At 43.0% G+C, this 24,283-nt stretch overlaps 2 protein-coding genes across 4 annotated transcripts; one reads left to right on the top strand and one right to left on the bottom strand.

The window, feature by feature from the left end:
* Positions 1–526: 526 nt before the first annotated feature.
* Positions 527–19,050, bottom strand: ACER2 (alkaline ceramidase 2). Of its 3 annotated transcripts, none has more exons than XM_027634457.1 (6): positions 18,475–19,050; positions 12,011–12,125; positions 10,989–11,130; positions 6,934–7,071; positions 2,952–3,089; positions 527–2,124 (listed from the first exon to the last, which is right to left on the bottom strand). In XM_027634457.1, the coding sequence occupies exons 2-6, from the start codon at positions 12,084–12,086 to the stop codon at positions 1,938–1,940; spliced, it is 681 nt and encodes a 226-aa protein (XP_027490258.1). In that variant the 5' UTR covers positions 12,087–12,125; positions 18,475–19,050; the 3' UTR covers positions 527–1,937. The 3 variants fall into 3 exon arrangements, with proteins under 3 accessions (XP_027490258.1, XP_027490256.1, XP_027490257.1); XM_027634455.1 differs by lacking the exon at positions 18,475–19,050 and adding an exon at positions 17,783–17,920; XM_027634456.1 differs by lacking the exons at positions 6,934–7,071; positions 18,475–19,050 and adding an exon at positions 17,783–17,920.
* Positions 19,051–19,152: 102 nt separating this feature from the next.
* RPS6 (ribosomal protein S6) lies at positions 19,153–24,042 on the top strand. Its single transcript, XM_027634458.1, has 6 exons — positions 19,153–19,266; positions 20,085–20,216; positions 21,137–21,347; positions 21,711–21,857; positions 22,986–23,143; positions 23,906–24,042. Exons 1-6 carry the CDS (start codon positions 19,261–19,263, stop codon positions 23,999–24,001), a joined length of 750 nt encoding a protein of 249 aa, XP_027490259.1. The 5' UTR covers positions 19,153–19,260; the 3' UTR covers positions 24,002–24,042.
* The last annotated feature ends 241 nt before the right edge of the window (positions 24,043–24,283 follow it).

Raw genomic sequence — 24,283 nt, 5'->3', positions numbered from 1 at the left:
TCTGTATAATAATATAACTTTTAATACCTGAGAAGTGTTTGAAACTGAACATTTCATAATCAGGGAGAGAGGAAGGAAAAGGACAAAGCAGCTGAGTTTCAAAGAGTAACAAACATTCCAACATGAATTTTTACAAACAGGCTAGTTACATAAAAAAATTGTATCACTTTGTGTTAAAAAAGATGTTTCAAATCTACTAGCAAGTGGTATAAATATGCACTGTTCCACCGGAAAGATTTTGCTGCTTTTATGATCAGGCAGTCATCTGACAGTAGTCTACTTACCCACTCTGAAGGTCTCAAGAAGGCAGTCATATTTTCCACTAGCAATCTGCTTTAAGTGGATCAGCATACAACATAGTTGTTGCTTTCTAAGCATAAACTCGAGTACAAAAGCTTTTAAAAATGCTTTGAAAGTTAATTCACCACAAAGTTATTGCTAAAAGTCACTTTCATAAAGATCATACTGTATAGAGTACATTTTCACATTGACAAAAAACAAGTACAGCTTTAGATGTGTCAGCAAAAGAAGAAATCATATTTCCTGGTCTAATACAAAAAAGAAAATAACACTTATTAATAACACTGTACATTTAAAGCCTTAACCCACTTACAGTTCTGATATTACAGTTTGATGGAATGTGAGTAGACCCTTTTTTCTCCAAAACTGCAGCTATTAGCAGCTACAATGGCTAATATTTGAAAAACATGCCTGCACTTCGCATTGTTTTCTAAACAGGCCTAGCACAAATTGCTTACAAGAACCATAGTCATTCCTAAACTTCAACCCCACTAATCTTAGAACTAAATCAACCTAGACATCCCTTATCTTTACAAAACAGGCTGAAAAGAAACAGAAAATCTGTCGTTTCCTAAGAATGCGAGATGCAATATCCCATTTCACTGCTCACTGAAATCTAGGTCTTCAGCTTGGTTTTTAAGCAGTTACTCACTTTCTTCCTAAGTATAATCAGTGGAGCACTGGACTATTTTTTACATCACTTTGCAATACATTGGTGAGAAGCAACCTCTCAAATGACATGTGCAGCCAGGCACAAAACTACAAGTTTTTGCAGTTTAATCACACTGTCAATCCATGCTGACCTAAGATCTTACTGAAGTTAGTATCTACACTTCTGTGTGTGCTTCAATGCCAAATTCAAGACCAAAGGTGTCTGCAGAGGTAGAGGGATTTCTGTGGCATTTCTGTAAAAGGGAAATATGCAGCATCTAAATGTTCACAGGTCAGTGGAAATACAGTAGAGCCTTGAACTCCTATTTAGTTTTAGGGACTTGTGTCAGCTACTTCTGCATCTACACTGCCTAACTGCACTTACACAGTTACCTAGCTGCAAATACTAGTTTCCTGTTGTACTTGGGGAAGCAATCATGTACCCTGTGATCCACTGTGATGCTCAGCCAGACTTCCTGTGTGCCACACCAGGCTGGGAGTAGCAAGGGCTTCAAGCACACTCTTGTGGCTATCAGCAAAATCAGAGCCTATGAAGGACACAGGATGACACGTAAGCTTCTTGGACTGGCTTCTTTCACAAAGAAGGCCTTAATCCAGCAGTTACAAAAGAAGTGACTCAAGCACCACAGGTGACTTACCACAGAAACATCATTCCTTGACGCTAGTATTTGGAAAGAGCTTTTATCAAGAGAAATGCTACATCAAAAACATTCAGTCCAAAACAGAGCCAACTAGAGAAGCCATTTGTGAACATTTAGTGTTCAAGTGCCTCCATGTTCCTGCTTCCTCTCTCCTCTTAAGAGATGAAAGAACACACTTCCCTCCTCTTCCTATGACATCTGAAGTGCTCCCTATCTTAGCAAGAAGAGAAAACACAACACTGGCCATTTATCATTATTTAAATATTGTCTATGCTTGAATGTAAATTGAAAATCCGTCCCCAATTGTCAATTCCATTGTCAGCTTCATGTAATCTTCACAGGTGACTTCTTGTGTGCACAGAGGAGGGTGACATAGGGAACTCCAATGAATGCCCATCTTTCACTGGGCCAGAACTTTATGATAGGGCCCTGTTCAGGTATCTCAGAGGCAGCATCAAAGTAAGCAAAGCAGACACAGCCCAGGTATGCCGCAAGGCAGATCAAAATGTGCCTGAGAACAGACATCCACACATCCAAAAAAACCCCAACCCCCCCCCCCAAAAAACAAACAAACAAAACATTAAAAGCCAAACAAAAACCCAGCCCAAACCAAAACAAACCAAAACAAACAAACAAACAAAAACAAGAGGAGAAGAAAGAAAAAAAAATCAGTAACATGACTTCAGTAAAGTAGTCAACTAGATCACTATAAAATCAGTCTGTCCTTCACCATATTCCCCCAAGTTCCCCATAGGGTTGCTGCCTGTCCTTTGCATGGAAGGAAAGGAATATAGAGAATATAGAAAACTACAAAGCTGTAGCCTATCCCTGGTTTAAACAAGTTCCTACTTTTTGGCTTCTCTGCACCTGACAGACCTGTGCAGAAATGCTGACATATGGCCCCCTGAGTAAGCAACCACAATTTTCTGGGTAGTAAAAGAGAAAAGGTATCAAAGCCCTTCACCATTCCTCTACTTCACCATCATTAATTAATCATTAATCCTCATTCACCATGAGGATTACCATCACTGTTACTGATGGAAATCTAAGTTTTCATAATCACAGCTTCAGCTGAGCAACGCTGTGGGATTTTTACTAATCAGTATGGCAAGGAATTCAGTTACAATTAATGAACTTAGTGCCTGAAGAATTTGATCAGGCCAAAGAGACTCCTAAATCTGCCACATGGAATAGTGTGAGACTTCCTCTGGGTTTATAATTTTACCCGTAATTCTGTCTAGAACTAACCAGAAACAGCCACCAGGCAGCACAGAACAGTAATGTGGTGAGTTTGATTCACATTTGAATCAAACTTTGGACTTTATACACAACACTTACCATACGCAATGCAAATAGGGGAAATTAAACGAGGACCAGATCTCACAAAATGCTTTGTCACTGATCCAGCAGAAAAGTGCTAGCATCCACCAAAGACCTGAAAAGAGACCCAGTTTGTATACACGGAGGTTTTCACACCTGAGAAGAAAAACATAAGTTGTTATAAAACAATGCCAAACACCAATCTTTAAAATGACTCCACCACAAATGTCCTTAACAGATGAACTTCACATACAGTAAATCTGGCTTTGATGCAAGGCAGTGGTGAGGTAACAAAACAAACAAACTTTTTATCAGTAGCTGTGTTTTGGGTACTGTCTGTAACACCAATGCTCAAACGGTGGGCAAACATCAAACCATTCCCATATCTAGGGAGGGGTACTCAGGACAACTAGTGATTATTTACACATGCTGTCAGTTAACAACCAGCCAAGTGCTCAGATTTGTTCATAGATGACACTTTATATAGATTCCCATTAATGCTAAGGCACATTTACAGTCTTCACTGAGATGTACAACTGTTCGTAAGAGCGCGACACTAAACCATGTACCTAAGCAGACACATGTATGGATCAATTTTGTACATGTGACAGACAAAACTACACTACTGAGATGAGTACTTGTGCATTCTGACAGAGGAAAGGGTGTGTGCATGGAGAATACGAAGGCTTTCCTGGACATGTCTAAAGTACATAAACACATGCCACTGCATTCCATTTAAAATAAGAGGTTTGGCTTCAAACTCACAGCTCGAATACCAAGAGCAGAGGGCAATTAATCTGCACAGTTCAAAGAATTCAAGGCTTCAAAGGAAAAGTGAACGCTTAGTTACCCAACACAAGATCAGCCATAGAAATGGTACAGACTGTTATGAGAGGTTTGCTTAGTACCATCACCAGGTACTGCAATATATTTTTATAAACATAGGAGTAGATGCTGCAGAGTGTTCTGCAAAGGACTACCTTAGGGCAAAAAGAGTCTGATCTGTTTAATACTCCTGGGTTTTCTGTGATCACCCATCATGGAGTCTTCAGCTCCTGCAGTAACTGTGCTTCAGAGGGCTGGGGACATGCTTGCTGAGGAGGCAGGGGATTGCAAAGCAACTACTTCTAATACAATGAAGAGACGTAATGCAAATACCACCTGGAAATATAGCCTTCCTTTATTTATTAATAGACGCGGGCACTGATCACTCAAACTATCACTGAAAAAGGCCCCTGTTAACAAAAGGCTGTTAGCAGAAGGTCTGAAAGACATGTTCCCACTGCTGTGCACAGATCTGCGACATGCTCCTATCTTACTCTAACCTGAAAGAAACTGGATCCCACAAACATTGCACTTCCATTTGCACATTTTTTCTACACAATGCACAGTGTTCCCCATTTAACACAAACGGCAGTTATTTAAATATCAGAGTTCCTGCAGACACTGGTGTGCTCCAGTCATTAGCTATTTCAGGGACTGGGCAGGTATACAGCAGCGTTATCTTCCAACATCTTGGAACTCTGAAAAAAGCATACCAGCTTTTCTTCAAACCAGTGCAATTTGCTGGGATGTTGATTAACTGCTTGATTCAATTTAACACAGTTATCTCCTTTTCTATCCTAAAGAATATTTAACACTTCTAACTAGCTTAACATTTTAGTCAAGGGAATAAGAGAAGTGTGAGCAACTCACGATAATGAAGCAAGGCTCCAGTCAGAGTCAGATTTCTAGTAGAAGAATCAAATATGAATGGTCAGACCTGAAGCTAGGGTAAACCTTCACTGCTCAAGGCTCAGAAGTAAGCTGAGCAACAATATTCTAGCATCTATCTGCACATGGAGGTAGTTACATGCCTGATGATGATGACTCACTAAATCACTACTAATTTGATGACATTGTATCTCAAGGGGTTGGACTAGCAACTGAAAGGATACACATTCATTCTCACTAATACCATTTCCTAGGAGAGATTTTTCTTTTTCTTCTTTTTTTTTTTTTTTTTTTAAAGAAATACAGTAAGGGATTTGTTGTGACAGAAATGAGAATAAAGTTTAACAATTCTTTTGTCTTTCAAGGACACTTGACTACCTTTTGTTCTTTTGATACCCCTTATCCACAATACTCCCCAGCCATAGACCTTCCTATCCTAGCATACCAGGTCTGCATTTAAGAATGTAATGCTCTCCTGTGATAATATTATCTCCTCATCAAAGATAAACGTGAGGAAGAAAATAGTCATTTGAAAACACACCAGAATTCTGTAAAAGATTGACACAAGACTAGGACAGGAATAACAAGAGTGAGTTTTGGTCTAAAACACCAAAAACTTCAGTGTGGAACAGAATAAAACTTCTCTTTTCTTCCCCAGATACCTGTTTCAAAGATAAATTTTCACTGCAGCCTGACAAGACTTGTCTGTGTGGTCCCCTCCTGACTATGGCAGAACAGAATGGAAAAACAGCAAGCATTTTAAGTAATGCTTAAATTAATTTTTCTCCTCCAAAGGGAGATGAGATGACTCCTCACCTCAGGATTTAAAACAATGTATCACATTTAAATTTCCAAGGGATCAGCATAGCTTAAAATAAAACCTTTTTATTTGGTTTTTACACTTAGGAATTCATCCAAAAATATCATAGGTATTACATCATCCCAATGTGCAATTAGAGAGGGCCCCAATTTCACTTCAGGTCCCTTTTAAATCACCAATTCAAAAAGGTCTATCTTTTTTTAATTCTCTAAAAAAAAAGACACATTTTAATAATATATGACCTTTCAGAAGGCGTTTTAAAAAACAAATACCTGTAGGCATAACAATTCCACAACAGTATTTACACTAGCTACTTGTCTTTTTAAGTTTCTCAGGAGCTCATGCCTGCAAATCTCATATGGAACTGACAGAAAATTCACACAGATCATCCAGTGCCATAACCAGATGTCCCTAGGCCCTGTCAGTAGTTCCTTTGTGCTGTCATTAAAATGAGACATCACCAACATTCTTCAGCCACTGACCTTCTTGTCTACAGCTAATTTTGGTGATGTTTCCCAAGTGTCTTTGACCACAGAAATACACAGTAGGATGTCTGATGAGAAAAGACTCATGAACACCTTTACGAAACATTGTTAGCAGAGGCTTCTACTGTAGAGTGAAGCAGTGGCAGAACAGGGTAATGTAGCAAACACTAAAATCTTTGTTCTAACAGAAGCAGTCAGAATGCAGACATTTGGTCTTAACCCATTTCTTTTGATGGACATATGCAATATGTAAGAGCCAACATAAGTTGTAAAATCCTCCTCAGACACTGGAGAAGAGGTGAAAAAGGACAAGTTTGAATGCCAGCACTCCTCTAGTCCTTTTTGCAGTGGCTGAAGAGATGAAAAAAAAAACGTTTCTGGACAGTTCCTGGTATCAGTGTTATGGAAGATCTCTTTAAAATGTGAAGATCAGTCTCAGGTTCTTTTCTATTTGCATTCTGGTTTTATGGTTTCTAAGGTACTGATTGATAGCTATCCTCCAAAACTTGGTGATTAACCTTATCTTTGTCAGTCTGACTCCATCATATTCTCCATAGCAGAAGATGAAGTGCTGTAAGACTCACAATACAACTTCGAGAGTTGGAACATCAACACACACTTGGGCTTTGCTCCACATTCCCACTAGTATTCAGACTGCAATCATGCCACCACCTCACCCTGATGCACACTATACAGAAGAAATGCTGTCTATGAAATGAAACCCTTGCTCTGATTCCACAATAAACAAACAGATTTGCGTTAGATCGGTTTGCAGCTTGAGGTATGTTGCAAGAAGACAGAAGACTGACCCAGTGTAATGGCCTAGGGGAAAAAAAATCTTTGACAAAAACATCTGAACTGCTAAACAAGTTTATACTAGATCTGCTTTTGCATGTGGAAGAAGCATTTCTGATCTGCTATCACAAGCACCGAAGCCAGATCTAGTGTATCATCATGCTGCATTCAGGAGAAATATACTCACCTCTTCAACTCAGCAATAAGCAAAGCTGTGCAGGGAACACCCAGAGTCATCAGCAAGATGTTGTTGATGGCAGGTTTAATGAAGGCAAGGCAGGTGGTAACTCCAGACAGGACACCCACAGCAGCTTTAAAACGGCTCCTGAATAGGGTTTTTATGGGGTAGAAAGACTGCTCTTAATTCAAAGCTTATAATTGCTAAACCCAGAAACCTTAAAATTATCTTAATAGTGTAACAAAATTTAGATTTCTCTAATTGTGCTTAGGAGATGCAATGACAACACGCATAGAGTGGGATGTGGATCTTACACAGACTTGCATGTGAATGCAGAGTTAATAATATACACAAACCTTTGCTGGGCAGTGTTCTTCTACACACATGTGCACACACACACTCATCACTGGCTTCAAAACAAAGACCACAGTCCAGTCTTCCTCTTCCCACAATAAGTTACGAACAAATCCACCTCTGCACATAGCACTATACTTCCTCAAAAAGTTCTGTTTCATCATTCTTCAAGCTTTTAACATGGATTTTTAGAATATTTTGTTACTGTTAATGCCCCAAATTCTACAGTCATCTTACAGTCTGCTTTCCTTTATCCCTTTTAAGCCTTAAAAGATACTGAAAACACATGGTAAATATGAACATTTCTTCTAATCAAATTCAACAGCAGGTAAGCAATCCCCAAAATGCTCTTTTATAAGACTAGGATTTGGTATATTCTTAGCATAAATGAAATCAGAATTGGGCCCTGTGCAGACAGCCTAACAACTTTTAAGTTAAATGTATGTTAACTGTTGTTTAAACTTCAAGTCTGGACTTTAAGCAACCTATTTCCGGTCTGTGGAGGGATTATGGCAGACAGAGGATCATCACATTGCCCTTCCAACTATTGAACCATAGCTTTATAAAACAGTTGCTGTCCCAAAATGGCTCTTCTATGTCTGAAGTAGGGTCTCAATATACTTCTGCAATATCATTCCATGGACACAAGTGTTAACACCTTCACCTAGCTCATTCCATTTGCCTTCTGCTATAATGTTTTCCTTTCTCCTGGAAGGCAACAAGATACTTAAGTAGGAAGTTCTGATCTGACATGAATGTCTTAATGAATAAAGACATCGTCAGTTGGTCATGATAGATAATAACATTTGCAGCACTGAAAATCCAAAGTGTGATGAGGATGAAGTAAAGACCACAGCACTGAGCACAGGATGGACATAATAATAGCTAGGCAACACAAAACGCCCAGAAATATTAACCAAACATGTTCTAGGTTAGGGCTTCTTGCACAGTATGTCTCTCTCTTGTATCCTTCAAAAAGTAATTAAGACCTTAACAAGTAACTGTCTTGACAGATTCTCTGGAAGAGACATGTCCTGAAATGTTAAAGGATAGGGGACATCCTTCACCTCATCTCAGTATTTTTATGGATCAGTTACAACCTGGGAGATCTAGTATTTATAGTTTTAACATGAAATTCAACAGTATTCCACCCCAAAAGTGCTGTTATTCCTTTAAAAAATGATATAGTTTAACATCTTGGTCCATTCTACATCCATACCCAGTGTGAGGGACTGAAAAAAGTTACAAAAAAGTTATTACTGGCTGGAAACAACTCTGTGGGGAGGGGAAGGGGGCAGATCAGGTTCTGCCATGGTGGGATTGTGCTCTGCTCCCTCCATAACCCCACCTCCTTGAGAGCCACTGGTGCAGCTGCCAGCCACTGGCACACCAGGAGCAGCGCTCCATACTTCTGCCCATCCCTGGAGCCTTTAGTCCAGCCCACACCACACCCCCTGGAGCCCCTAATCCAGCCCCAGAATGGCTGGCACAATGGAAGCCCCACCTGGGGTGGATGGTCACAGAAGTCCAAAACAATAAAAGCAGCATCATGTAGCCAGCACATACTTGTGGCCCTGCTGCTTCCTGGACTCCTGGTAGTTGGATCTAGGGTGGTAGCAATAACTCTCTTTTCCTCCCCTTCTTTCTTTTTTCTTCTTCTTCTCCTAATTTCCTTTCCTTGAGATTTGGGTAACTGAAACCTGGATGGGTTGGAATTTGCTAAGCCAATGCTTTGTGAAATGCTCTATGTTGATTGAACGCTTCTTTGAAATTTTTGTCAAGTTCCTTTATTTTCCAAAAGTTGCCAGTAAAAGTGTATTATTTTGACCCTCTGAGAAGCATCGTAGTGTTTCTCCTGTTATAAAAGAACTGAAGGCTCCTTTTAATAAATCTGTGAGGTGGGGTTTTTTTAACGTAAAACCCCTACAATGAGCTTGTGGGCCAAGACTGTGGTTTTACACTCAGTACAACCAGAAGATAGTGACAGATGAAATAAAACAGCCCCTTTAGGCTTCTGAGAGATAATTTACAGAGTTTACATAAATTACACATAAATTCAAGACTCTGAATCCTTCTTCACTTGAACTAAACATCTAACAGTCACACCATAAACCAAAAGACACCAGTAAAGCCTGTTTGCTTGTTAAGTTGATGGTGTTCTATAACAGCAGTGCTGCAATATGCAGATATACTAAATGACAAAGCCATTAAACCATATAAAATTATAGAACAGGCTGAGTTGAAAAGGACCCATCAGGATCGAGTCCAACTCCTGGCCCTGCACATGACACCGCAAGAATCATAATAGGTACCTGAGAGCACTGTCCACATGCTTCTTGAACTCAAGACAGGCTTAGTGCTGTGACCACTTCCCTGGGGAGTCTGCTCCAGTGCCCAGCCAGTCTTCGGGTGAAAAACTTTTTCCTGATATCTAACCTAAACCTCACTCTGACTCAGCTTCACACTGTTTCCTCAAGTCTTGTCACCGATCTCTAGAGTGAAGAGATTGGCACCTGTCTCCCTGCTTCCCCTCATGAGGATTTTGAAGATTGCGAAGAGGTCTCCCCTCAGACTCCTCCAGGCTGAACAGACCAAATGACCTCAGCCACTCCTCATGCAGCTTCCTCTCAAGGGCCTTCACCGTCTTCGTTGCCCTCCTTTGGATGCTAAGAGCTTAATATCTTCCTTATATTGCAGTGCCCAAAACTGCACACAATATTCACCTCCCTCAACCGGCTGGCGATGCCCGCCAGGACACAGTTGGCCCTCCTGGCTGCCAGGGCACTAATGACTCATATCCAACTTGCCATCAAACATGACCCTCAGGTCCCTTTCCATGGCACTGCTTTTGGCATCTCATTCCCCAGTCTGTACAACCATCCAGGGTTGCCCCAGGTGCAGAATACGGCACTTTCTCTTGTTGAATTTAATCTAATTGGTGATTGCCCACTCCTCTGATTTGTTGAGGTCTCTCTGCAGGGCCTCCCTGCCTTCGAGGGAGTCAACAGCTCCTCCCAGTTTTGTGTCAACAGCAAATTTACTTAGTTTTCCTTCAAGTCCTATGTCCAAGTTGTTAATGAAGTTGTTGAAGAGAACTGGGCCATACACATACGCTATACGGAGTAATTAAAAGTACACTCTGCCCAGTGCAAGCTATTTTGAGGAATGGTCAATCTAGGCAACAAACTTCTCTTCACCCACCCTTCATTAGCAGCTTCTAATAAGGCACATATCAAGTAAAAAAGCAAAAAAACAAACCAGTCTTAGCAATCTTCAGAGAGAACAATCACTGCCTTAAATATTCAGATGAACATTCAGCTGACTTCCGTAAGTCCACTTGTATTTACACTTCAGGATATACAAAAGGAAGAGTGAAAGCTGGCTTCTCTTACATTAGCTGTAACTTATATAAACTACTCATTGTCAAGGTCTCCCTGGAATAAACAAGAATAGACTCTTCCAGAGGCAAGTCACCTCATCCCAACACCTGAAGTTAGAGGGTGCAAACCCTGCCATCAGCAACTGTAGACTCAGGAATTAAAAAAAAAAAGGGCTGAAATATAAGCAACCATAAGAGAACGGAGTAAGAAAAGACAGCAGCAGCAGTGGTAAGGTTGGATGATAACTCAGTGCCATTATGTGCAAGTTTAGGTGTTAGCACAACACGTTTCAAGAAACTTGAAAGCATACATGCATGATTTTACGATTACCTGTCATTTCGAAAAACCCTGGGCAGGTATCTCCTGGGGAACCACATGGCAAAAGCACACATCAGGACCCAGAGAATAGCCAGCTCATCCAGCATCTGGCCCAGGAAGCTGAGTGTGGCATGAAAATAAACAGATCCAATTCCTGGAAGAATTAATCAAAAGACAATATAAATAGTTGTGGTACCATAATAGACCAAAACACACTGCTCATGCTCAGAACTTCATAGAAAATAGTGGAAACCATTTGGTCAAGAAAAGATTATTAAAAAATAAAACCAGAAAACAAACGCCAACTTTCCTAAGATGCAATCCAGGTCATTGGCCTCTCATTAATTATAAAGCAAACACTTCACAAAAGGAGCAGCTGAAGATGTCAGCTCCTACTAAAAACGCAGATGTATATGAAGAGACATCATGTGGAAAAGTATAATGCAAAATCAATTAAGGAACACAAGCCAAATGCTGCTTCTCAGCTATTTTCTCAATAGCAGAAGAACAGGTAAGACAAAGATAAAAAGCAGCATCTGATGACTACTCAATCATGTAGGTTTACAGGTGGAAAGTGTCACAGTGCCCCAGAGTGCTCTGGTTATTCCTTTAAAGTGCCCCCAGGAATGAACACACTTCAGAATCTCACATCTACAAAACAGCTCAGCTTTTGGCCCTTCTCAATACAATGCAAAACCCTCTTCAGTTGCACTGGCTCTTTCAGCTCTCATTTAAATGACAACATAGGAAGGAGGGTCAGCACTGCTGCAGAGTAAGCCCAAACATGAAAAAAGAAAAGTATGTGAAAAGATAGGAAGGGAACAGAACTATGGCCAAAGTTCCCACCAACCTCAAATTGCAAAAGGCATTTTCCTTTCAGAAACTATGGCTGTTTCAGCTTTATGCAGGTACAGGCAAACTCTTCTGTACATGTCAAGATTGCTTTATTTTGCAAAACAATCAAATGCAAGCAATAAGAACTGATTTCCTCTCTCAATTCACACATGAGTTGGCAAACAGACTAATCAACTTACCAACCACGACTAGCAGAGTCCATATTAAATACATTCCACTGTTGAAGCAGACTGCATATTGACGGAACAAGCACATACATATGGGTGGTAAAATGAAAAACAAGACGTTGCTTATCTAGGAAAAAAAAATAACACAGTCTCACAAAGACAGAAAGTAAACAAACCTTAAATATCCATAGGGTTTCTAAGACATCTATAATAACAACATTTTGGCATCCAGTGAAGCCCTAGCTCAGTAAATTACGGCCCTCTGTTTTTTCCAGTGCTTAGCTGTTTTTGCAAAAGCATCAATTTGTTCTGTTTAACATCACTAACAAATAACAGCATAAAAACTTTAATCAACATAAAATGTGGCTACTCATCTTTAAACTACATTTCAAGCTGATTCCCAGAGGAATTTTATTAAGAATCTACAAATATTCAAGACTGCTGCAATTCGGATGGCATACAAGAGCAAGCAGCTGAGGAACAGGATGTACAGACCAGCAACTTGTTCTCTCAAAGGCTGCCAAGCCTAGCATGGAAAAAGCATTAGAAGAACTGGCACTAGACAGAATTAGTCAAGCTGGAAGTCAATTTACTGAGCAATAGCTATTATGAGGAAGGTCTAAAATACGACACTAAGCTAACAGTTAGAACCCTTTTTGTGCAGGGCAAAGAGAGCCTGGAGCTTTAAGTTCTTTTACATTTCATTTTTTTCTCTTGGTTCTCCATTACAGAAACAACTGAATATGAATTGAAACTAGCTATAGGAAGGTGAAAAAGCTGATAATTCAGACCATTGCTAGAGGTTTTTGTAATTTAATATGTAAGATTTGAACACGTTTTATGTTTTGTCTTGCCTACCAACAGCCTAAAGCATGATTCTCTAGTTAAAGACTGAAAATACTTTACTGGCAATTAGGAGAAGCTGTCATACTGGTAGTGATCACTTGGTTCTCCCCAGAAGGAGCTGCCATTGCTGAGGGCCAGGCATGGCACTATAACTGAGTAGCTATGAAAAGATTCTACTGCTGCTTCACAATGGGGCAGGGGACAGAACGAGTTATCCAGCCTCAGCTTTCTCATGTTTGCCTACTTAGCCTCAGCACAAGAAAAAAATCACCCCCTGCAACATTTCCATAAAGTTGATATAGAAAACAACTCTGAGGCAAGAGCACTCCTTTGGGAAAGATCACCTCTTCACAGAGACTTACAAACTTTTACTGACATTAATGAAAATCTAGTGGAGAAATAATTCAACAATGACATACAAATTTGTTCATTCAGCTACTGTTGTCTACCATTCAACATAATCTGAGAACAGCTTTTAAGAGGCGGAACAATTTGCTTAACCCATGTAAAGCAACCTATATGTTCAAAGAAAGAGGCTCACTTGAGCATCTTCCATTCACAAAAGAAAACACACAACTCCATGCAGCAATGCTGGGAACACAGTCATGAATCAGGATCCCAGTACTGAGACAAGTACAGAGCAGCAAGACTCCCCTCACCCCAAGGCAGGCAGGAATCATACATGGTGACAGCAGGGATGATGGAATATGAACAAGTCCTCTAGGGGCCTGGGAGTGCTCTATGCATTTTTGGCTTTTAGACACAGTTAGGCCAAAGACAGCTGTCAATAGGCAAAAATAGATGGTTATAAACAAAGTGGATTGGAAGACAACTTTTACATCTCTACAGCTGAATCTGACCAATGAGGAAAATCAGAACAGGCAATCAGAGTCTATAAAAGCTTGGCCAGAAAGTCCTTATTCTGCCTAGGAACAAGACAACAAAGGAAACACTAGATCTGCTTACCACAGTTGTACCAATGCAGATTTACACTAAAGATGAACCAACAAGGGAGCAGTTCAGTTCTATGGTAGTGCTCCTCTGGCACTGAACTACCATTCCTGCTAAGGTCCTGCCTGCAACTGCAGGAAAACCCTTGCAAACTGGAGCCTGATCATGACTTGTAATCTTTGCAGTGGCCAGTAGGAAGATTTTGTAAAATCTCAGAAGTTGAAATAATTTTAGTACTGTAAGTTTCAATACTGTAGTATGATTTCAGAAAGTATGGTTTCAGAAAGTGTATGTGCAATTTTTTACATAATAAATTGGCCTGCATGATTTTATAGAGTACAATTGAAATGCTCATAGTGTTAAGTGCAAAAATTGACATGAGTAATAGAGAAAATTTTCTTCAGGATCTGCAAAAGGCAATTATTAAAAGTTACAGTTCTAGAAAAAAGGCAAGCAGCCCATCAATAAAAGTCCATCCTTTGGCTTCATATAATTCTGCACCTTTAGGTTTAATTTCCAACTAATTAAGAATATGATAAGAATACAGGACATAGGCCTATTGGACAGGGAGAATGCCAGAGGCTTGCTCAGATCATGACCACAGAACTTCAATCACATGTAGCCACTCCTGATACAGTATGTTTCCTGCAGTCCTATCAAAGCTCCTGTATTCTTCACTGTCAGCTACATCTCCCAGACAGCAGCTGCAGCATTCAACCACCAGAGGAAAACTTACTGCTCTACCTCTTTGTGAGCAGAATGCAAAAGTGAACTGAAGTAGCTCTCAGTGAGATGAGAGAGTTTCTATCTTCTACATCCCAGTACATGAGCATGCCACTCACAAACACTATAAAAATCTTCAGTGATAAAAAACACGAAGTAGAGAAGGTACAAGCATTTTCTCACACTCCTAAGACTACTTCACAGCTTTTTAACACTTTTATCTCCATGCAACTATGGAATACAAAAGGAGAAATAAACCCCTGGCAATTCCCTTCTTAAATGGAAATCTGGCAAGAACGTACAAGCACAACTGAATGCAACAAACTGAACTGGTAAGTATTGACTTTGCTAACAACAGGAGAAAAATACTGGTTTCAGGTGTTTAAAACACAACAGCTTTTTTTGTAGATATCTCTTCAGAGACTAAACTATTTTGACCATGAGGAAGCATTTGTTTATGTTCTGGAGTAGGGTTATACTGCATCAGGACACATTACTTTATTAATTTCAGAAAGAAAAGGGGGAAAAAAAATAGTTTTCCTATAACTATACTTTCAATTTGAGCCAGAGTGTTTTGTGGCCTCTTTACTGAAAAAGTATGTCCTCAATCACTTTAGCTAGACAAAATCACATCAGTCTATGTGTATGTTTTAAAAAATTAGTCTGATCAATTTGTTCAGAACCTTTAAACAGATACTCTGCTACTGATTTAAGTGTGTTGAGTGCTTTGGTTTGAGTTCCACCAGAATAAATGTTTTACAAATACACTACAGATAAGCTGCTCTAGTTTAGTGCTTACATGAATATTGCGTGAGACCTTAACCACAACTCTGACCTCAACTGTGACAGCTTAAAATGTGGATTAGGAAGGTTTTAATCTAAAGCTTAACGACCCAGATATCAGATTCAGGTTTGCTGAAGAATGGTTCCTGACACTTCAAGAGGTTTGATTGAGTCAGTCAGAACTGAACCATCCTAAAAGGAATAAAATTTTGTTGTCACCTAAGATCCCTGTTAGAGTAGGGCCAAAATTTCCCAACTGCCTTGTGAGCATCAGTTTTTATGCAGACACAGTTGCACAACTGCATCAATCCACTTCAAGTCACTGCTTTAATTTTCAGAAGTTGCTAATACAAAAATCAAACCCTTACAATGACTCTGTAGTACTGAAGAGAGGCTAAACATGACTACCCTCAACATGGCCTCTTTTTTCCCACCGTCTTCAGGGCAAACCTTTTTCTGTGTCTGTCTGGAACCTCAGTTATTCATCTGGACACAACTGCAGCTTCTAGCATTTAGCAAGCTTCTATACCACGGCTAATCAGCTCAGTACAGTGTTGTGGTTTAATCCCTGCCAGTAACTTTTTAGTGGTTTAATCACTGCCCAGGCACTCGCTCACGTTCTTCGCAGCAGGATGGGGGAGAGAACTGGAAGGGTAAATGTGAGAAAATTGGGTGGGTTGAGAAACTGCGGTTTGACAAAAAGACAGCAAAAGCTGCACACATAAGCTAAGGAAGACAGGGAATTCATTCAGCACTTCCCATGGGTAGGCAGGAGTTCAGCCATTGCTAGGAAAGCAGGACCCCATCACGCGTAACAGTGACTTGGGAAGACAACCACCATCACTCCAAACCGTTCCCTTCTTTTTCCCCCAGTTCTATATGCTGACCACAATGCCATATGCTCTGGGATATCCCCTGGGTCAGCTGGAATCAGCTGTTGCAGCTGTGTCCCCTCCCAATTCCTTGTACACCCCCAGGCCACCCACTAGTGGGGTGCGGTGAGCAGCAGAAAAGGCCTTGACCCGCAGAGGGCTGCTGAGCGCTAAACGAAAACATCCCTGAATTATTAACACTGTTTCCAGCACAAAACATCACCTCACAGAAGCGACTTTGAAGAAAATTAACTGTACTTTAGACTGAACAAGCACATACAGTCAGATGGATACCCATCCCCCTGCATAGCTGGCTCCCAAACACATTTGCTGTCTTCAAATAACCTTTTTTATCCTGACATTTTCCTCCCTTTGTTTTCAGTTCTTGCACAGTGACATCAGACACACAAAAAAAGCTGACAGTTTCCCTCACACACCCTCAGAATTCTCCCACAGCCACCACACACAGGTCCTTGGCAGCAAAGTAAAAGAAAAAAACAATGTACACCATCACCATGGAATTATGTGCTCTGTATGTGCAGCACCGCCTATTATACAGACTCCAGTAAGTGAAGACAGACACCTAATTCTTTCTTCATTAGACATTGGCTTGAAAGAGAAAGATCACAAAAGGATGGAATATGAGAGAAAAACCTGCACGTTTTAAAGTAGAAGAGACAAAGCATCTATAGAACAGAAAAGACGCTGGACATTCGCAGGTTTGCTCCTGGACACCTGTTTTTCATGGAAAGACAAAGTACTTGAAAGCCCAATGGGTTACCTTACTGTCGTGTACCTATTTGTCACTCCAATTCTTTACATCAACAGGTTGTCAGGAGTATTGCTCCCTTTCCAAGACGTGTGGTACAGGGCAGCCCAGCTCTGGTACTGGGCTTTTTTAAGCTATTTCCAGCAGCTGAAACGTATTGAGAAGGTGCAACAGGATTCAGGGGTAAACCACAGCTTATTAGAATGAAGCAAAAATTACATTATTCCTCTTCCCTCTCCTTCCTTTCTTCACCTACTTCCTTAAACAGTCATCTCTTCTCCCAAAAGTACGCTCTTGACTTCATCCTGCAACCTTAAGGCAAACTGTTCCTTAAAACTCACATACCTCGGTGGAATCCAGTTTTGCCTCCAAAGACCAAGGTGTTTTTATCTTGACCCATCACAGTGTTGCAGCTATCAAGAGGCTGTCACCTGTCTAGCAGACGGGTACCAGAGGCGGGCAATCCAGTACCAAAAATTCTGGGCTTGGCCACGACAAGGCTCTGCACAGACGAGGAGAGGGCCTGCTGCACATTAGTTACTAGTAGTAGTATGGCTAGTATGACTAGTAAACCTTCCCATTTTATACCTGCAACACCAAATCTCTTCTTTTTCTTTAATTTTAGGCATGTCAGAAAGCGGAGAAGCAAAAGGAGGAGGCAGCCATAGAAGGACAAGCTACAATTCCACGAAAACCCTGCAGGAGACGGAGGTGGCAGGCAGCAGGAGCCCCTAGGGCAGCAGCGGACTCTGCCGCCGCCTCACACTCGCCCACCCGCCGCGCCCCGGCTCCGAGGGGTTGTCGCTCCCGCACCACCGGGCAGCGGCCGCCGCCACGCACCGTGTTGTAGAACTCGGCGATGGCGGGCACGATGGTGTAGTTGTCCTCACACCAGTCCACCTCCGAGCTGCCGGCCTGCAGCTGGTCCCACCACAGCAGAGCCCCCATGGCGCCCGCCCGGCCACTCCCGCCCTCCGGCCCAGCGCCGCCGCGGGGCGGCCACCGCACCGCCCTCCCCACACCGCCCGCGCAAGGGGCGGGCGCGGGGCGGCCCCTCTGGGCAGAGGCCGGCAGGCCCAGGTCCGGCAGGCTCGTTCCAGGGGGCGAGCTGAGTCTGCCTCGCGGGACCCCGGCCAGCCGGGCGGGCTGAAGCGCTGTTTTCCCGCTCCCCGGCGCCCTTGAGGAGCCAGCCCCTTCACCCGCGTGGCCAGCCCGCCCGCGTCCCTTGCACTCCTTAGAAATACCACAAAATCACACAATTGTTAGGGTTGGAAGGGACTTCTGAAGATCATCCAGTCCAACCCCCCTGCCAAGGCAGGGTCACCTAGAGCAGGTTACACAGGTGAATTTTGAGTGTCTCCAGAGAGGAAGGATCTTCGATCTCCCCGGGCAGCCTGTTCCAGTGCTCTGCCACCCTCTATGAATTGTTCCTCACGTTACAGTGGAACTTATGTTTTAGTTTATGGCTATTTCTCCATGTCTGTCACTAGGCACCATTGAAACGAGTCTGGCACCATTCCCTTGGCACCCACCTTTGAGATATTTATATGTATTGATGAAATTCCCTCTCAGTCTTCTCTAGTCTAACTAAACAGGCTCAGCTTCTGTAGTCTCTCCTCATAAGAGAGATGCTCCAGACCCCTGATCATCTTTGTAGCCCTCTGCTGGATCCTTGCCAGTAGCCCCTTCTGTTCCTTGTGCCGAGGAGCCCAGAACTGGACACAGCACAGTACTCAGCTCCAGCCGCGCGATGAGGAGCGGCCGCCAGTGCGCCTGCGCGCACAAAGTGCCGGACAAGCGGCCCCGGCGGGGGACTGGGATAGCCCATCCCAGGGTAAGCTGGTCAGGTCGCGCAATAAACGCGCCTTGTCCGGAAAGCCGGTATGCCACGTATGGATGTCGCTTCCTATTCCCGGTGCCGGTGCCCCTAGCCCCGGGGTGGGCGCGCCTACCCCCCCCAGTCCCTCCGTGCGGCTCCACTGGCTGTCCTTAAGGAGCACTTCGTCGCTGCACGAGCTGTATCAGAAGAAACAGTCTTCCCCCCAGATGTTGCCCCCCCGGGCAGGTGCCAGCTTCCCGCCGCGCCCCCCCCCGCCCGGCCGGGCAGGATGGTGAGAGCGCAGGACGCTCTCGGGGCCGGGACACGCCCCCAGGAGACGCCCCCGACCGCGCCCCTCGCGCGGCGCAGCCTCGCTCGCCATAGGGCAGCTTCGGTCACGTGGGGAGCGGGCGGTGACGCTCTCGCGAGAGTTGCGGGTGTATGTGGGCAGTGCGGGCGGAAGTGCGGTCCTTTCCCGCGGCGCCGAGGCCTGAGCAGGATGAAGGTGAGGCGGCGCCGGGCCGGGCCGACGCCGTGGGGGGCCCGGGCCCCCGTGCCGCAAATGGCCCTGCCGCAGCCTACGGGGCCGCCGCCGCCGACCGATGGTCCCCGGCGGCGGGGCTAGAGCCCCGCGGCGCGACGGATGGGAATGGATTGCCAGCGGGCGACATGGCGGCCGCGCGGGCCCCGCTCCGTCGGCCGGGCCTCTCCCGACACCGGCCAGCGGAGCGCCGGGCTCCGGAGCGGCCGCTCCTCGCTCGGAAGGGCATTGCGAGCGAGAGGCCTGTGCAGCCGGTAGTGGGGCCTGGCGGGGAGGGGCTGTATGCGCTGTTCTCTGGCCACGCTCAGGAGCAGTGCCGGGATGCGCCCCCCGAGCGCTGCGCTCTGCAGCAGCCCCAGGGGAGCTGGGGTCACCACCACCCAAGAATCACCCACGGCAGGGGCCGCTCTCGTGAAGTGTTTTTAGTGGCTAACATGGCCTGTGCTTACGAGGGGGTTTCCAGGAAGAGGAGGGCACAGGTTTCTGCTGCCCTCACCTTGTTCTGCTCGCAGTTCCGTGATTGAGCTCCGGCTGCCATAGTCAGTTTTCTGTGCGACTGAACGAGTTGTGCAGCCCAGAGTGGCCGAACACTGTCCTCCCTGGCTCGGCACCCCGAGTGCCGTGGTGATGGGCTGTGGCTGGTGAGCGTGGAAGCAGGTGGGGAATTACAGCTTTCAAATGTCAAGATCAAACCAGCAGGTAAATAAATACTGATCTTTTGTTAAGATGCCTCAGAATTTTCAGCCGTATCTGTCTTTTTTTCTTACCGTTTTCTCTGGTAGCTCAACATCTCTTTCCCAGCCACTGGCTGCCAGAAACTCATTGAAGTGGATGATGAGCGCAAGCTGAGAACATTCTATGAGAAACGGATGGCCACGGAGGTCCTGGCTGATTCCCTTGGTGAGGAGTGGAAGGTAAGTAACACAAAAGGCTGTGTCAGAGTTGTATTTGAGGAGCTTACATTACAAAATTTTTCCAGTACGCAGTTGTCACGATACAGCGGTTGTATGTTGTACATTTGGCAGTTATCTTGAAAGTTTCTCTTGCTATGTATGTACAGAATTAGTGATTAGGCTAGCCTGCTCTGGTACTTTGATTTATCAGAATAAAATTTTTTCATTTTTCTTCTTTAGAGCCTTGAGTTTTGGAGTTTCTTGTTGCCCTTTGCAGTACTTTCTGCTCTTCATATGAATGCTGTTGTGGTATTCAGGACAAATTAAATCTGCGGTGTAAAACTGCTGATCCTTTCTTTACTGAACAAGCTGGAAACTGACTTTGTTGTGTTTAAACTGTTGCTAACATATGGAAAAAAGCATGCTCCGCCTGGTGGATGGGCTTGGAATAGTTCAGTGGTAATACAGACAGTGCAGCTGCATTTAAGGAAGTTGATCTTTTCTGCTGCCACCTTTGCAAGGCAGGCTGTAAAAGCTTTACTTTTTACCTCTATCTCCCTACTCCAGACAGTCTTGTGTTCTATGCAGTTTTCCAGTTTGTGATGATAACAGGCTTTAGATAGGTTTAGCTTAAAGAAAAGCTAGATAATTATGGACAAGATTTTGTGTGGTGTAACTTTAACAAAACTGCAAATGAATAGGAATCACTAAATGTAAATTCTGGTATGCAGAAGTATTTTTTACATCTTTCAAGTAAAATTCCTGGAGCATTGCAGAGGTGTTGGTTAAAGCAGTTGTTTGCAGTGGCAGTAACAGTGACTTCTGCTGAATCAGGGACACGGTACTTCGTTGTTTAGAGCATCCATTGCGTTGTGATACCTACTGCTTTTTGAGGCAATAGAGACAAGGGCAACTAAGAAGTGTGTTTCTGTTTGTTGTAGGGATATGTTGTCCGGATCAGTGGTGGCAATGACAAGCAAGGCTTCCCCATGAAGCAGGGTGTCCTGACTCATGGACGTGTCCGCCTTTTGCTCAGCAAGGGCCATTCCTGCTACCGCCCCAGAAGGACCGGAGAGAGAAAGCGCAAATCCGTTCGTGGCTGCATCGTTGATGCCAACTTAAGTGTCTTGAACTTGGTCATAGTGAAAAAAGGTAAGAGGCTGCATGAAACAAGTAGAAGTAGGCAGTAGCCTGCTTGCTAGTGGCTGGTAGGTTGTGTGGAACGCAAATGCAGTCCCAGCTTTAGAGTGTGACTGTGTGTCTTGAGATTGCCTCTGGGCATTGCATTCTTATAATGCTAAAACTGGTCACTAAAGGACTTTTTATTGCTGCCAGCAATCTGATCATGTTAAACCAGCCGAGGGTAGCTGGGGCTGTGCTATTGGCAGGTGAACCCTAAGGATTGTATAGTATTATCTTGAATTTTTATGTATTTTAAACTTAGGATTTTGCTACTGAAGCTGGTGCTCAGTAGATGTAGTGGTAATTGGCATGTTTAAATTTGCCTTCTCCAAGGTGAAAAGGACATTCCTGGGCTGACGGACACAACTGTGCCCCGTCGTCTTGGTCCCAAGAGGGCGAGCAGGATCCGCAAGCTGTTCAACCTGTCTAAGGAGGATGATGTTCGCCAGTATGTTGTGAGGAAGCCTCTGAACAAAGAGGGTAAGAACTGCTGTTCTTCAGTTCTTTGGTTTCTCGTAATTACTGGCAAGAGGGTGTCCAGCCTGCTGCAGTGAATGAAGCACAGTTAATAGCAGGTCCAGTTTACACTCACTATATTTAAGCTTTGTCCACTGCAATTTGTGGAAGAGTTTCTTGGTTGCCTCATTTCTTTCACCCCTCTCTTCCCCTTCTGTTTAAGTTTTTTAGTTTTTCACAGTTTGTTCTTAAATGTTTGATAGAATCTAGATTAATATTCTAAGAATAACCCAACAGTAGTTGTTATTGGAACAAGATTAAATACAAAGTGGAACATTTTTATATTGGGGGGGGGGAAAAGCAGTGTATAGAGTAGATGGTAAGATTTTTCCCCATTGTTTATGGCAGTCTCTGAAAGAAGCTTTTATTGGAAGGGCACTGCTTGGCTTACTGTTTGTCTCTTGTAGTGTAAGAGACTGAGTTTGGGTTCTCTTACCTTTGATCAGGGAAAAGGAAAAAGGTGCAGATTTTTAGCAGAAAGGACACATAAAGCTTGGGGCACTGTGAAAGTTTGTTGGGGAAAAGACTGCATCATAGGAACTATTTTGTCCATTTAAGAATGTGATCCTGGTAGACATCCGACTCTTGCTTGTGACTGCTGAAGTCAGTCAGCATTGAGTAGTGAAATTTTATAGATTTCTGTGGTGGTGTGGGTTTTTTGCCCATTGTGGACTATGTAGATCTGGTTTTTGGGGGATAAACCATGTCAAACCTGTGTAAAATTGTAGATCGCTTTTTAACACTGAAAACTGTTCTGAAAGATACATAATGAGTACCCTTACTCTTAAAACTTTTAAGTCTAGGAGGAGTTACTACAGACAGACCTGCTGAGAAAGTAGGAATTAACACTTGATTGCTGATAACAAATCATAAGCATTAGGACTGTGTATTGTTAATGCTGCATCTTAAACTAATTGATCATTTTTCCTGTAAAATTTGTCAAGATGTTGAACTCCATATAAGTTGCTATATTATGTAGTACACTAAGTAATGTTACCATAATAGTAAATGGAAGTTACTCTAAAGATTTCTAGATAAGGCCTGTGGCCTCTTTGGAAGATAGTCTGCCACTTCTTTGTAATACTTTTTTAGGAAAGAAACCCAGAACCAAGGCCCCTAAGATCCAGCGGCTGGTGACTCCTCGGGTGCTGCAGCATAAGCGCAGACGCATTGCTCTGAAGAAGCAACGCACTCAGAAGAACAAGGAGGAGGCAGCAGAATACGCAAAGCTCTTGGCCAAGAGAATGAAGGTGCGTTTGCCATTTTAATTCAGCTATATACATAGCTCATACCCAGAATCAAAGGATTTTGTAAACTTGACTGCATGCTTATAGGTGCTCTGAACGTAGTTCATTTTGAATATGAGTGCCTAAACATGAGTATAAACATAGCTGGTCAGTTGGGGGGTTTGGATATTTCTGTCTATTTCTGCCAGTCCTAGTGCAATAAGAACTTAACTAGGCCCATTAGTTTAATTGAGAGCTTATTTTGAAGAAAACAACAAATAGTTACAGCCTGTGAAAATAACTTCTTCAGTAGCAATTTTAGTTCAGTGAATCCATGTTTAACTCAGATGCTCAAGCATTTGAGTGATTGTGTGGAGAAACAGGATTCAGCAGTTGATCCCAATGGAAGATAACTTGGCAAAGAGGTACTTGTTTGGATGAGTTTTTTCTCTTGCTCCTAAAACTGCAGTACTGCTGAAGCAGTACTGTTGGAATATTTGGCACAATAGTTATTGAGTTTCATGACTTCAAGATGGAAATGACAATAGATGCACCTCTCGTTTGTTGTGAACTGTTATTTTGGATGCATACTGTTTAAAGACCTGGGTCTGTACTGGTTTGGATACTTGTAGAATTCTTCTGATCTGTGAAGAAGGGAGACCATTTTGCTTTATTGACTTAGGGAATCCATTCCTCCAAGCTGTATTTTCTCTAGTTTGTTTGTTTGTAGATAGTTTAAGGTGCTTGATTAAGTGTAACATCTCTGTACTCTCTTCATGCTTTTAGGAAGCCAAGGAGAAACGCCAGGAGCAGATTGCAAAGAGACGCCGGCTTTCTTCATTGAGAGCTTCTACATCTAAGTCTGAATCAAGTCAGAAGTAAAGATGTACATGATATTAAAAATAAACCCTTTTTGTGGTTAACTTTCAGTGTGAGACTTACTAGTGCATCTTGTTACCAGCCATCTCTTAAATAGTTCAGACTAACTGCATCACACAGACCAAACTGGAATCACAAATCTTGGTCTTGATTAAATTCTCTTTGAGAACTTTGTATCTGTCTTTAGTGGGAAGTTCTGGTTCATAATCAACTTGTGTATGTGTGTGGATGTTACTACAAGTAGATATACCTACAGTGTCAAAATCTTACATGATGGTTCAGCAG

The sequence above is a fragment of the Corapipo altera genome, unplaced genomic scaffold, assembly GCF_003945725.1.
Source record: "Corapipo altera isolate COAL_440 unplaced genomic scaffold, ASM394572v1 61411, whole genome shotgun sequence".
In the NCBI taxonomy this organism is placed as follows: Eukaryota; Metazoa; Chordata; class Aves; order Passeriformes; family Pipridae; genus Corapipo; species Corapipo altera.
This window is presented reverse-complemented; position numbering and strand designations above follow the sequence as displayed.